At 34.6% G+C, this 16,171-nt stretch overlaps 1 protein-coding gene across 2 annotated transcripts in view; it reads right to left on the bottom strand.

Annotated features, from left to right (window-relative positions):
* Fkbp5 (FKBP prolyl isomerase 5) overlaps positions 1–16,171 on the bottom strand; it is a 111,254-nt gene that overhangs the window by 38,598 nt on the left and 56,485 nt on the right. For both annotated transcript variants that reach the window (XM_026383654.2, XM_026383653.2), the window contains exons 4-5: positions 1,308–1,450; positions 299–413 (exon numbers count right to left, since the gene is read on the bottom strand). In XM_026383654.2, the coding sequence (XP_026239439.2) occupies positions 299–413; positions 1,308–1,450 (258 nt within the window). The remainder of the gene's footprint in view (positions 1–298; positions 414–1,307; positions 1,451–16,171) is intronic.

Genomic DNA, 16,171 nt, shown 5'->3' with positions numbered 1-16,171 from the left:
TGTGAGACACAAATTAATAAATATGTGAGATTATTAATATGTTGTTGGGACCCCCAAAGAGTCCTGACTGAGAATTCCTTGATGGATGGAATTGCCTTTTATTCATTTTGGAGTTTGTAGAGACTGGCAGGGTGCCTGGCATGCACACGTTAAATTAATACTTACTAAATGAAGTCATTTAAATAAATGTTGAATCTAAAACTATTCTTGAGGTATATTAAATGTTTATTTCTATAAATAGAGTTTTTAAAACAATTTCCATTTCATCCACTAAATAGAACCCAAGTTTTATACTTACTTTCTACAGTTGCTCCTTCATTTGGGTTTGAATATCCCTCTCCTTTCCGTTTGATTCTCCTGATAATGCCTGCATCTTCAAATAAATCCTCTCCTTTGAAATCCAGGAGCTCAATCTAGAAAGGAAAAAAGATTTAGCTGAGAAAGGATCAAACAAAGCCAATTTAACATATGTAAAGGCAACTGATTTTTCTTTCATTTTACAAATAAAACTTTTAAAAAACTTTGTTATTGGAAAAATAGGGGAAAAAAAACACACTGTACTTTTCAATACTTGGAAAGAACTTTGTGTAATGATAATGTCTAGGACTATATCCTGTGGGGCTGCAGTGCAAAGACAGACAGGAAATACTAGGAAAACTGCCTTGTGGGCAAAAAGCCAGAGTGACAAGGTGCTGGCACAGAACTTGATGTCTGACTCTGAGGCCACCACTTTTCTACCCCAAAGTTATGAAGTTCCATTTTCAAAATATAAGAATAAATCCTAGGAATCTGGCCTACAACTGACTGAAAGTGTATATCACCCAGTTAGGACAGTTCTTAATATTAGGTTTTTACAAACATGTATAGTTAATTCAAAATAGGAAAAACAGCATATCACAACCTGCTGCTTCTAATAAAGAGAGATCTATGACATTTATAAAACTTTATGATGTGAAAATAACTTAAAACTGGGTATAGGGATATTTCAACATTTATCTCCACCACTTTCATCCTTGTACTTCTAAGTATGTCAGACTTACACTTCTGTCCAGAACCTTTATTTTTAAGTCTAGTGTCTTTTGTTTATTTGGATATGCCCTTTCTGTGCCAGAGACACGTTTCTAAGAAAGCACTGGCACACATCCCTATAGTTTGTGGGAAATAATTCAAGAAGCCAAGCTCCAAAATAAATAAGTTGGATCTGATTCTCAATAGCAAGCTCAGCTCCTTGTTCCATTCATTGACTGCTGCTTCAAAGGCAACCCTATAGCAGAACAGATGTTGACAAGGCTCAGAGATATACTTGCCTCAAAAAAAAGAGTAGCATTCGAGGGAATTTTAGGGAGGCTGCCTGCTGAGCCATACGCATATTCTGGTTTGCAAAGCAAATGGCAGATCTCTCCTTTCTTCATGGTAGCCACCCCAATGTCCCATGCCTTGATAACTTGGCCTAAGAGAAAAGAAAAGGTATAGGTCATATTTAAAAAGATGTGACTTTCACAAAACAAGAGCTCAAACAAATTTCCAATTTTTCACACTGTGTACTTGGCTAGAAATTATGGGTTGTAAGACAGAACTAAGTAAAAGCTACATGCAAAGAAATAAATTATGATTTTTTTGGAAGACTATCAGAGAAGATTCCCTGCTGAGGAGGATGAAAGTGGTATCAAAGATCAAGTCTTTGAAAAGTAGTGGTAACATAATCCATGAAATGTGGCTGTGCTGCAACTGTTCCTTTCAGCCATAATAATAAGTGCATGTTTTCTAGGCAGAGATGGAACAAAAATAGTATGGAAAAAGGAGTTTGTCCTAAGGAAGCTTATAATTTAGTTGGGGAGAAAAAAAACAAAATCACAAAACAACTAAAAAAGTATAAATTGTATAAAAGGGTCCAAGAAACAAATTTTTCTAAAAATTTAGAATCAGAAAAAACTGTTTCTTCAGACAAAAAAGTGTGTGTCCTCTTATCAAATAATAATAATTCATAATACTGCTGGGTATGCTGGCAAACGCCTGTAATCCCAGCAGTGTGGGAGGCTGAAGCAGGAAGATCACAAGTTCAAAGCTAGTCTCAGCAAACTTAGCAAGGCCCTAAACAACTAAGCAAGACCCTGTCTCTAAATAAAATATAAAAAAGGGCTGAGGATATGGCTCAGTGGTTAAATGCCCCTGGGCCTCAATCCCTAGTAGTATACATGCATACAAACACACACACAAAAATCAAAATCCTTTACTTTTTTGCAATTTCAGGAAACTTAAAAGTTAAATGTAGAACTCTGCTAAGACTACATAATTGTAATCTCAATATTTACAGTTTTATCATGTACATTTATAACTATCTTACTGTAAGCAGTCTCAAACTCTTTGGGGAAAATGAAAGTAATTTAAAAGAATAAAAATTTATACTTGTGCTATGTGAATCAAACACTCAAAGTAGGATAAGATAAGCTATGAACTGCAGAAGTGAATTTGGAAGTTAACTGTTATCTTGGATTGAGAGCTGAAGGTAGGTCATTAGAATAAGGAGAACCCAACATAAAGTTATGTAAGTAGGAATGAACAAAGCACTTATTGGTTGATTTCAGCTTAGTCTTCATTAAATACTAGAATTTTTTGAAATGTTACCTCCACTTACTTTAGTTAAAATTTTACATAAGTAATACATATCTGCTATCAAAACACAAAAGAAAAAAATACATATATTGGTAAAAGGTCATTTATCTCTTCTTGTAAAAAGCTTCTGTTGTGTTTACTTCCAGTGTGTGCTATCACTTTTTTAAAAATTAAAAACATATGATAGTATACTATACATTCAATACTGAACTGCTTTTCTCCCTCCCCATCCTAAACTGCTTTTCACTTAATATATTCTTCTCCATCAGTAGAGTGGACAACATGCATTTTAGCGATTAAAAGTGCTAGACTGAATATCAGGTCTGCCCTTTACTAGCTGTTGTGCAAGTTATTTAATCTCTGTGGGGTCAGTTTCCTCATTTGCAAAACAGGTGACCGTTTCTTCCATATGGTTGTAATAAGAATTACTAGATAAAACATGTCAAATGAATGGCACACAGCCTGGCATATGATGCTTATTTTTATTTCTGTTCTTGTTAGAGATAGAATCTTGCTATGTTGTCAAGGCTAGTTTTGAACTCGGGCTCAAGTGATCCTCCTGCCTCAGCCTCTCGTAGCTGGGACTATAGGTGCACACCACCACAACTGGCTATAATATGTATTTTAATAAAGAAAAGCCAGGGTCGTCATCGTTTTCACCCCCATCACAGATATAATCTCATTTGCTAATATTCTGTGTAACATTACAATCTCCTACTCAGAAACATATTACAAACAATAGCCTCTAATGAGTATTGCCCATGACTATTTATGAAAAGTGTATTTAGAGGCTAAATTCCTACAAATGCAAAGGTGACATGCATTTTATATTTGACAGATATTGCTCAAGTGCCTTTCCAAAATAGCCACATCAATTTATATGCTCACCACATGTAGTTCTGTTGTGAAAACAATCCACAATCCTCAGAAGAAACTCAAAGTCTGCTGTTGATAGGCTGCTTTCCTTTCACTGATACTCTTCACTGTGCTGTGGTTTAGCACTGAAAACCTCTGCTCTTCTAAATTATAACTGATATGTTAAGACAAATTCCTTATATGCTCCTTCGGGAAATTTGCACATTGGAGGAGGTACTATTGTGTATTTGCTCAAGACACTTGGCCAATTACTGAGAAGCAAAGGTCTGTGTTTTGTACTAAGAATACAAAGATAGGTCATTCCCTTCTTCCTTTCAGGGAACATGCAATGTAGTATGGCTGGGGTGGGGGGAAGATACATATGTGCATTGTTTTTTTGGTTTTTGTTTTTTAACAAAACATGGAAAGCACTAAAATAAGAGTATTAACACAGGCACAGAGAAGGGGTGATTAATTCTGCCTGGTCAGGTGAGGGCAGGCAAAAAAGGCCTTATCCATATTAGACCTTAGAAGTTTGAAACACCAGCCTGTCAATTAAACCCAAAGGAGCCCCACACTAAAGAAATCATGCCAGTACTTTTTGCTCTTCTTCTTTGGAACATTAAAGAACACTGGCAACCTTAATAGTTCTTTTACACAAAGCTTCAGAAATGGACGAAACACACTGAGCAAAGAGTCAGACTCATAGTAACACAAGTACATTTCTAAAACCCACAAACAGGGGCTGGGGATGTGGCTCAAGCGGTAGCGCGCTCGCCTGGCATGCGTGCGGCCCGGGTTCGATCCTCAGCACCACATACCAACAAAGATGTTGTGTCCGCAGAGAACTAACTAAATAAATAAATATTAAAAAAAAAACTAAAAAAAATAAATAAAAAAAACCCACAAACATTGGGGCTCTTAAAGAACATTTCCCCCTGGTTTTTGAAAAATAATACATACTTACAGACTATCAGGAAAGCACAGAAGATACAATTAAAAACCCTCTGAAATTCTAGCATCTGGGGAAACTTCTATCAATTCCTGGATTCATTTCCTTTTAATTATATATGTATACTTTGCATATTAAATATTTAGATGCCCATTCTTAAAGCTGCAGTCATAATTTTACATGGTTTTATAGCCCACTCTTCATATTTCAGATTATATGAGCATTTTTCTTATAATAAATATCTAAAAACACGACTTAATAACTATATACTATTCTATCTTTTGAAAATACCATATTGTCTTTATCTTTAACAATTATCAAATTCCAATGAAAATTTTACACCTAAATTGCTACATAAATTTCTTTGTATAGTAAAAGCCTCTGACTTGACACAATCAGGAATGGTTGTAGGTTAATTTAAAATATTGCTTTAAGCAAGGAACCATACAAACTTTTAAAATTTAAAACATATAAAGTGGATCAATTCATGTGTATGTTAAAGGCCAAGGATGTCTTTAAGGCTCTTTAAGAACAAGAGTTCCATATCATCTTTTTTTTTTTTTTAACTTTTCTTTTTTTAATTATAGAGGGACACAATATCTTTTTATTTATTTTTATGTGGTGTTGAGGATTGAACCCAGTGTCTCACATGTGCAAGGTAAGTCCTCTACCACTGAGCCAGAACCCCAGCCCCCATATCATCTTTACTATATAAATCACACTTATAATATATCACTTGCAATTTAAAATTTAAGTTTCTTTAATATCCCAATTATTTACCTGCTTTTTATCCTGAAGAAGAAAAAAAATAATCTAAGGAGAATAAAGATTTTGTTTTGATTGGTCTCAGATGCCTTTCTTTTTGTACTGTATTTTGGATTGAATTAAAACTTGGGAAGTGAATAAATTTCACTTGTTACAATGCGAGTTTCTCTAAGGTGAAGCAAGACTCAGAAGATAGTATGTCTGGGGCTGGGGATGTGGCTCAAGCGGTAGCGCGCTCGCCTGGCATGCGTGGGCCCGGGTTCGATCCTCAGCACCACATACAAACAAAGATGTTGTGTCCCCCGAAAACTAAACAATAAATATTTAAAAAATTCTCTCTCTCTCTTAAAAAAAAAAAAAAAGAAGATAGTATGTAAAGTAATCGACATGTAGGATCCGTCTGGTTAACAACAAATTCTGAAAGGCCATTTTGCCTGCCCATCCCTAATTCAACAGCCATTTAAAAAAACACTTTTAGCATTTTTTAACATGTATTTCTAGCTGTTGGTAGGCTTTATTTTATTCATTTATTTATATGTAGTGCTGAAAATCGAACCTAGTGCTTCACACATGCTGGGCAAACACCCTAACACTGAGCCAAAACCCCAGCCCCACACTTTTAGCATTTTGCCTTACTAAATCTTTCTAAAACATTCAACCTGGTTTTTGTAGATAATTCTTTTCTTTTTATAATAATTCCAGTGTTCTATATACTATTTAATGAAACTATATAAATTACTGAAAGTACTATAGGTATAAACAGATTTCAAGTGATTCTTAATGAGTCTGAGAAGGCAAAAAAGCAGTCCCTGACATCTGGAAACTGCTCAGACATCCAGCTGTAGGCCTTAGTATTATTCAAAGCTGGCATGGGAGGCCGTATTACTCTCCTATTGGACATGAACAATGTGACAAAACATCACTATCAGACAAGTTCACTCAGATACAAAGGTAAATTGAGACAAAACACTTCTAAACTTTGTCTAAGCCCGGACAAAAAAAAATAAGGTCACCCTGCACCCTACAAAATGCCAAACACCCCCCTCTCCTGGCTAATATGAGTGACTGCTGTTTCTTTACCAGTCAGAATTTTAAGCTTTCCTCTACTCCAGCCCAACCTCTTTTAATAAAATTTATTAAGACACTTAAACATAGAATCATCCTATATCCTAACAGTGTCCAATACAAAACAAAGCCCTGCTTCCTTAGAATTCCCCAAACTTTTTAAAAATTTCTTTTCTTCATACTTAGACATGCTGCTGTTTCCCATGGTATACTGTCCTCCCTGGTAAGTAATGAACTAAACTTGTTCAACTACGATGTGGCTGCAGGGCATGGACAAGGTCCACACAACTGGTGGGAGCAGAATGTGGGACCACACCGCAGAGTGGGTAACCAGCTGTATTACTCAGGATATTTGCAAAATAATGAAAGCATTAGTAAGTGTGGAGTTGATTAAGCAGCTTCTACTATATTACCTAGGCTAAACTCTTAGAAACAGAATTGCCAGGACAGAAGCATAAACCTTTTGAAGATTTTTATCTTTAGGATTTAGCTGTTGGTAAAATACACCAAAAATACACAAACACAATTTATTCTTACAATTGATCTGGACTTCAATTTTACTAGCTCAAACACAATTTACTTTATCAATTTTAAAAGTCCTATTCCATTTGTAAAAGAATATGAAATAGGCCCAGGTCGTGGCTCAAGTGGTAGCGCACTCGCCTGGCATGTGTGCTGCCTGGGTTCGATCCTCAGTACCACATACAAACAAAGATGTTGTGTCCGCCAAAAACTAAAAAATAAATATTAAATATTCTCTCTCTCTCTCTCTCTTAAAAAAAAAAAGAGAGTCTTTATTTGAAAAAAAAAGAATATGAAATAAGATACATAAATGTAAAATGTAGCTATCCCCTAAGTTTACATACTTTTTAATGTCTATATAACTACTGACAATTTAAAAAGTTTAAAAGTTGTCAGTGGATTGGTACATTCCTGTAACCCTGAATAATGCAGGATTTCAAATTCAAAGCCTGCCCAGGCAACTTAACTATCTCAAAAAATTATATCTTAAAATGCTTTGGGTGTGACTTTACTTCATGCACAACCAGAAGTGAAAAATTCTGCTCCATTTGTATACAATGAATCGAAGAGCTTTCTACTGTCAAGTGTAGCCGATTAGAACTAGTAAATTAATTAATTTTTAAAAAACCGTTTTGGGCATATAGCTCAACAGCCCCTGGGTTCAATCCCCAGTACCAGGAGTGGGCGGGGGGGTGGGGAAGCAGGGGAGTTTAAAAGTACACAAAATGCAGTATAAAAGCAATGCACTAGACGGGCACAGTGGTACACACCTGTAATCCCAGTGGCTTGGGAGGTGGAGGCAGGAAGATGAAGAGTTCAAAGCCAACATCGGCACCACCGAGGCACTAAGCAACTCAGTGAGACCTTGTCTCTAAATACAAATTAGGGCTGGGGATGTGGCTCAGTGGTTGAGCACACCTGAGTTTACTTCCCGATCTCACTCACTCCCCACAAAAAAAGCAATGCACTAGGGGCTGGGGATATAGCTTAGCTGATAAGAGTGCTTGCCTCACATGTACAAGGCCCTGGGTTCAATCCCCAGCACCATTATTAAAAAAAAAAAAAAGCAATCCACTATATTTTTGCTTTCTTCTACAGTACTGTATAATATATTCCATTAGCCTGGTATTCTAATATAGTCCATTATATATTCTGATTTTAAAAAATCATACCCCTCCAAACATTTTAATTTAATCACCCAACACTTTCACTCATAATAAAGACCAGAGTGACTAGGACATTTTGACTATATAACTATTTTCTTTATTGACTAAAAAAGGTTTAATCATGATAAAAATTTATTATCCTAATCTGAAAAGTTTTTCCCCAGTGGATGCTTATTAGTTATTTTTAGTTATGGATCTTTTTTTTTTTTTTTTTTTTGTACTGGGGATTGAACCCAGGGCACTTAACCATTTAGCCACATCCCCAACCCTTTTTTATTTATTAATTATTATATTACTATTGGTACAAGGAATTGAACCTAGAGGGGCTTAACCACTGAGTCACATCCCCGGCCCTTTTTATTTTAAGACAGGGTCTCATTAAGTTGCTCAAGGATTCACAAAGTTGTTGAGGTTGGCACTGAATTGTGATCCTCCTGCCTCAGCCTCTGGAGTTGCTGGGATTACAGGTATGCACCAGTGCACCCAGCTCCACATTAGTATTCATTTTGACATAATTATAAAAGCATGAAACATAATTTGGTATAATTCAGTCCATAGTACTTCCCCTTTCCCTCCCTTCCTTGTTTTCTTTACAGTTCTGCTATTTACTTATTTTTAGTTGTAGTTTTTTAAAAAAATCAGTACCTTGTAGATATATATAAAGGAGAGATTAACTGTGGTATATTCATATATGTCTATAGGAAAGTTAGATCAGGTTCATTTCACTGTTCTTCCCTTAACCTGTCCCCCTATATTCCCTTCCTCTACTCCACTGATCTTTCTTCTATTTTCATGGAATTCCTCCCTGCTCTTTTCTTTTCTCTTTATTTTGGATTGGCTTCCACATATTAAAAAAATTTTTTTTTGACCTTTGACTTTCTGAGTCTGGCTTATTTTCAATAGCATGATGGTCTCCAGATCCATTAATTTACTGGCAAATGCCATAATTTTTTTTATGGCTGAGTAATACTCCATTGGGTATACAGACCATATTTTCTTTATCCATTTAGCTGTTGACAGACATGAAGTTGGTTCCATAGCTTGGTTATCGTGAATTATCTTGCTATAAACACGAATGTGGCTGCATCCCTATAGTATGCTGATTCTATCTTTTAAATACATAACAAGGAGTGGTATAGTTAGGTTTTAGGGTAACCACCTACATTTCTTTTTTTTTCTTTCTTTCTTTTTTTAGGAATCTCCATACTGCTTTCTAGAGTGGTTGCACTAATTTGCAATCCCACCAACAATGTATGAGTGTATCTTTTCTCCCACATCCTTTCCAACATTTATTACTTATATTCTTGATAACTGCCATTCTGACGGGAGAGAGATGAAATCTATGTAGTTTTTTTTAAATTTTTCTTAATTATAGATGGACACAATACCTTTATTTTATTTATTTCTATGTAATGCTGAGGAGTGAACCCAGTGCCTCACACATACAAGTGTGCTGCCACTGAGCTACAACACCAGCCCTCTGTGTAACGTGATTTGCATTTCCCTAATTGCTAGTGACGTTGAACGTTTTTTTTTATATGTGTTGGCCATTTGTATTTCTTCTTTTGAGAAGTATCTGTTTAGCTATTTCCCCATTTATTAAATGGGTAATTAGGGTTTTTTGTTTTTATGTTAAGTTTTGAGTCCTTTATATTTTCTGGATATGAATGCTCTGAGAAGCAGGAGGCAAAGATCTGCTCCCATTCAGTAGGCTCTCTCTTTATGATCTTGTTTCCTTTGCTGTGCAGACACTTTTATTTGATCCCATACCACTTATAAGCAAATTCGAAATTTTATACCCATTAAACAATTCCCCATTTCCTCCTTCCATTAATCATTGGCAATCACCATTATATTTTCTGTTTTTATGAATCTGACTACTCTAGATACCTCATATAAATGGAATCACAGTATTTGTCTTTTGTGTCTGGCTTATTATTTCACTTGCCCTAATGTCCACGAGATTCATCCATGCTGTTGCATGTGTCACTATCTCCTATTTTAAGACTGAATAATATTACATGTATGTATATATCATATTTTGTCCATCCATTCATCTGACAATGGACACTTGAGTTGCTTCCACCTTTTAACTGTTGTGAATAATGCTACCGTGAACATAAGTGTACAAATATCTCTTCAAGACCCTATTTTTAATTTTTTTGTGTGTGTGGGGGGAGAAATGCTGCACTATTTTTCATAGAGGCTGTACTCTTTTTACATTTCCAACAACAGTGTAGAAAGGTTTAAAGGATTCTATTTCTCCATATCCTTACCAGCTTTCATTTATTTATTAGTTTATTCATTCATTCACTTACCCTTATACTTACTTTAGTATCCATCCTAATAAGATTTGCATTGTGATTGTACTAAATTTCCCTTATGATGGTGAATCTTTTGAATAACCCTTTTGGAGAAATGTCTACTCTATTCCTTTGTCCATGTTTTTAGTGTTTATTTAAATTCTTTTTTTTTTTGAGGGGCGGGGTTACTGAAGATTGAACCTTGGGCCTTAAAACATGCTAGGTAAGCATTTTATCACTGAGAAGTATCCCAATACTTTTCATTTTTTATTTTCAGATAGGGTCTCACTAAGTTGGCTAGACTGGCCTCAAACTTTCCATCCTCCTGCCTCAGCCTTTTAAAGTAGCTAGGACTACAATTGTGTGCCACTGCACCCAGCTAACCATTTTTTTAATTAAAAAAAAAATGAGTTGTAAAACTTCTTCATGTATTTTGGATATTAACCCCTTATCAGATATATGGTTTATAAACATTTCTCTCCCATTCTGTAGGTTGCCTTTCATTCTGTTGTATTCTTTGACACACAGAAATTTAAAATTCTAAAGTAGCCCAATTTATCTATTTTAAAACAGATTTTTGTTGTTTCTGCTTTTGTTGTCATTTCCAAGAAACTACTGCTAAATCCAATATCATAAAGCTTTCCCTGTTTTCTTTTGGGAGTTTTATACTTCTAGGTCTTACACTTGGTCTTTGAACCATTTTTAGTTAATTTTTGCATATCAAGTAAGGTAGGGATCAAATCATTCTTCTTTGATTGTAAAGAATCAGGTAAAACCAATGAAAATACTTTTTTAAGGTTTACTATCTGACTTAAACTTTTTTTTAAATATTTATTTTTTGTAGTTGGACACAATACTTTATTTATTTATTTTTATGTAGTATTGAAGACTGAACCCAGCACTAGGTGAGCATTCTACCACTGAGCCACAACTACCACCTTACACTTTTGAGGAGGGTTAGAAAAGTTAAATATAAGTTAAATTAAGTTTCCTCTGCATCATTTGTTGAAAAGACTGTCCTTTCTCCCAAAATGGTCCTGGCACCCTTGTTGAAAAGTATGGATTATTAAACATATGTTTACACTTGAAATATAAGAAAATTTAAAACACTGTATAATGAAAATTATATAGTATTAAACAGAGAAAAGTTTAATTTTTCATAAAGGGTTAGAAAAGGAGAACAGGAAAGAAATATTTTTATTATAAAATATTTTCTATCAAAAAACAAAAGTTGGTAAACTCAAAGTTAATTCTTAGTAAGTTTCAAGTAATTAAAAATGCTAGTTAGGAGACCTGCGATGTAGCTCAGTGGCGGAGCGCTCGCCTAGCATGTACGAGGCCCTGAGTTCGATCCTCAGCACCACATAGAAATAAATAAATAAAGGTATTGTGTCCAACGACGACTAAAAAATAAATATTTAAAAAAAAATGCTAGTCAGGTGTTGTGGCACACGCCTGTAATCCCAGCAGCTCAGGAGGCTAGGCAGGACGAGCTCAAAGCCAGTTTCAGCAACTTAGCAAGGCTCTAAGCAACTCAGTGAGACCCTGTCTCTCAATAAAATACAAAATAGGGCTAGGGATGAGGCTCAGTGGTCAAGTGCCCCTGAGTTCAATTCCCAGTATCCCCCCACCAAAAGCATCTGATTCATTCCTGCTTCTCTTTCACTGATGGATTTCTAGGACTGAGCATCAACATCAGATTTCTATTTTAACTATCTGTGTATTTTACTAGTATTTTGTACATTGAAAACAGAAAATTTTGGATCACCGATAAAATTGACATTGTCTTTTTTCTGTTTGCAATAAATAAAGCAAATTATTTTTTCCTGTATATTTTTCCTCTTATAAATTTTATTTGGTCTTCTTCTAAAATAGCAAAGGATTCTGACAATCATCCCCATTCCCTACCAAAAGTACCCGATCACAAATTGAACAAATTAATTTATGAACACTTTTAAAGTGCTCATAATTTCTAATACCACATCCTATTTTTGCCATTTCTCTAATTCTAAGAAACTGATCACAGGATGACTTCTCTCTATCCTCACAGCTTATAATTTAAAACAAACAGGGGAAAAAAATGTATATGATGGCATTATCTGTTCCAGGACAGCCATAGCATCAACTCTGCCAGGGTGAACTATTAAATGCTTGCTTGAAGGCAAAGGTCCTATTTTGATCACTTTTATTTCCCAAAGAACTACAACACAAGATTGTACACAATAAAGAAATGTAATCATGATGCAATACTGAACGTAAATAGAGTTAGAAGTTTCCTTAGCTTCTCTCAGTCTACTAGTTCTGTCTGCTTAATTTGGCTTTTCCCTGGTATCAACTTAGCAACAGAAATAGGAATCATGCTTCCTCAAAGTGTAAAGTACCAGGTAAAACCAAAGAAAGTAATTTTTTTAAGTATATTATCTTTTTCTGGTTCAAATTTTTTTTGGGGTTAGAAAAATTAAATATTTTTCCTTAAAATCTTTCCTTACAAATCCTGCATTTCCCTAAACTGAATGTAAAGTCAATTTATTAAGAATATTTTTATGTGGGAGTAAGAATAGCAATGGAAACTTAAAGGGAGCACCTGGCTGAACCACAAATAACTCAGTGTGGGGTTAGCCTCATGGTTATTCATTACTAATACATGAATTTTCATAGTTGTATAATGTTATCAAGACTTAAAAGTATATGAGAAAAAAAATACTTCAGCTGGTGCAGTGATGCATGTCTGTAATCCTAGCTACTAGGAGCCTGAGGCAGGAAGATCACAAGTTTGAGACAATCCTGGTCAATTTAGCAAAACTTTTTAAAGGAGAGGGCCAGTGCTGGGAATATATCTTAGAGGCAGAGCTCTCCTGGGTTCAATCCCTAGTACCACAAAAACTAAAAACAAAGCTTTAATTATAAATAAAACTTTAAGATAGGAATTAGGCCCATAATATCAAGCATACTACAGCACTAATTTTGCTTTTGATAAACTTCATTAACTATGATGTATCATTCTTATAAAATGTCTGGTATATAGCAGCCACTTAGCACATTCTGTTGACTAGGACCTCCTTTGTTCTTGAACCTGGCTTGGCTTATATTTTAAATCTTAAGATCTAATATAATTTCAGAGAAACTGGGTTTGAATCCTGGCTTTGACGCTGTCTCTCTATGGGCAAATTCCTTAACACCTCTGTATATCAGTCTTCTCATATATAAACAAAAACCCAGAAGAAACCAAAACAAAAATGGTTGTAGTAGGTACCCAAACAATAAAAGAAAAAATTTGACAAGCTAGACTTCATCCAAATAACTACTGTTTCTTGAAAAACCAATTAAGAAAAAGAGAAGGCTGAAAAGAGACCAAGAGAATATGCTTGCCAAATACATATCTGTCAAAGTTCTTGTCTTGTTAGTACAACTCAGTAGGACAAACAACTGATTCTTTTAAATAGGGCAAAAGTTTGGATAAACATTTCAGAAAAGAAAATATACAAACATTTACAAGAAAAGATACCTTCTAATTACCAAGGAAATGTGAACAAGAAACAAATGAAATATCACTTCATACCTACTAAAATGGCTAAAATTAAAAAGAACTGACAATACTAAGTGCGATGAGGATGTAAAAAACTGAAATTCACGCATTCTGGTTATGATAGTCACTTTGAAAATTAACATGTCAGTGTCTCATAAAAACACACACTTATTATATGACCAGCAAGGCTACTCCCAGATATTTATTTACCCAAATAAATGAAAATATAAATCTACACAAAGATACACATGTGAATGTTCATAACATTATTTATAATAGCCCCAAACTGGAAACAAACAAAATGTCCAACTTTTGAATGGATACACAGTGACATTTCTTTACTGTGAAACACGACTTAGCAATTCAACATGAATGAATCTTAAAATCATTGTTAAAGAAGTCAAATACCAACAACAACATATAATTCTATTTATGTTAAATTCTACAAAATGCAAAATTATAACAGAAATCAGATTACTGATTGCCTAGGGTCTAAGGTTAAGGAAGTCAAATGACTGCAAAAGGATATAAGAACATGTTTAGTGTTGAAGAAATTGATTATGGTGGTAGTTATAGATTAACAAAATTCAGTAATTGCTTAAAAAGATAAATTTTAACATCTATAAATAATGTCAATAAAATATTTCAAAGAGGCTTAAACACAAATGCTAATATAACTGTCACCTAAACTACATTAGATAAGTTGAATAGAGAATCTAAAAAAATAACAGAATTAGAACAAGGATTAAATGAAATAATACATGTATGTATAAGGCCTTTGGCCTATACTGCAAGTACTTAAAAAAAATATTTACTTCATTTTGGTTTAATCTCAATAATAAAAGGGAACTATAGGTATGTGAAAAATCTAAAATTGTTGGTTTATTTCTTTTAGTTCTCAGATCTGAGTGGAAAATATAATTTTTTTAATAATTTTCTTTTTTAGTTGTAGATGGACACAATACCTTTATTTTATTTATTTTTATGTTGTACTGAGGCTGGAACCCAGTACCTCAAACACGCTAAGCAAGTGCTCTACCACTGAGCTACAACCCCAATCCCCATAACAGGATTTTTATCTTCACGTTAGTCATATAACAAAAGCATAAAAAACAACTTCAATGAAGCAGCTATCAGAAGAGAATCTATTTTTCAGCTAGAGATTTAGGTCAGTTGGTAAAGTGCTTGTTTCATATACACAAGGCCCTGGGTTCCATCCCCAGCACCCCCCCCAAAAAAAAATAAAGCAATACTATTAGAAATAGAATCCATTTTTTCCACACCTTTTTAGGGGTGAGCACGGAGGCAGTAAGACTTTAGTGTTCCTGGATTTATTTATAAAGAATATGAATAGAATAACTCATCTCCAAAATCTATCTATCTCCTTCATTTTAATGAAATTTTTCTGGCAAGAGGGGGGAGGATGGGAGAAAACAAAACTCCTTTTTTAGAAGTACATATGAAAACCTAGGCCATTTTAACTTTTTTTTTTCTTGGTACGGGATTGAACCAGGGGCACTTTAACTACAGAGTTACATCCCTAGCTGTCCCCCATCCCAGCCCTTTTAAATGTTTTTCATTTTTATTTGAGACAAGGTCTTGCTAAGTTGCTGAGGCTGGCTTTGAATTTGCAATCATCCTGACTCAGCCTCCCAAGCCTCTGGGATTACAGTCATGCACCACTACACCCAGCTCATTTTAACTCCTTTTTAACTGAATTATGGATATAGTTCAAGGAATTCACAACATGTAAAATTCAGTCAAGAAAACTCAGTGATCCATCTCCTCACCTTAATCTCTGTAACATATTCCTTGGTAATAATATCCAGTTCATTTTTTTATCTTTCCTAATGTTCTGGGAGTAAAAAAGCTGGCTAAGCATTGTTTCAAAATGCCTGTATGCATGCATAATAAATAGAGTTAGGACCCAAACTGCTATAACACAGTTCTTACCAGTCAAGAACCCAAACAGTGACAATATTAATAAATACCTGAGTGCTTACTTACTATGTGTTAGGCTGAATGCTAAGCAATGATATGTATTATCTTACTTAATCTCAACATCATAAGGTAACATTATATTTAATAGTATGTAATAACAGTATACACAATTATTATCCTCACTTTAGATGAGGAAAATAAAAGTTTAAAAGATGTTACAGAAAAAGTAACAGAAATGTACTATGTGTCAGTATAGCTCAGATTTGTGTATCGACCTATAATGGTGTGGATCTGGAACACCTTCTAAAGACTCATGTGTAGGCTTGTTCCTCAATGCAGTAGTGTTCAGAGGTAGGGTTTTGGGGAAGTGACTGGATCATGAGGGCTCTTATCTATTAATGGATTCATTAATAGATTCATCTAGTAATGGATTAGAAGGTAGGTCCTGGAAGAGTATTTCTAT

This window comes from Urocitellus parryii, chromosome 8 (genome assembly GCF_045843805.1).
Source record: "Urocitellus parryii isolate mUroPar1 chromosome 8, mUroPar1.hap1, whole genome shotgun sequence".
NCBI classification, from domain to species: Eukaryota; Metazoa; Chordata; class Mammalia; order Rodentia; family Sciuridae; genus Urocitellus; species Urocitellus parryii.
The sequence above is the reverse complement of the archived record's forward strand: the minus strand, read 5'-3'. Positions and strand labels throughout refer to the sequence as shown.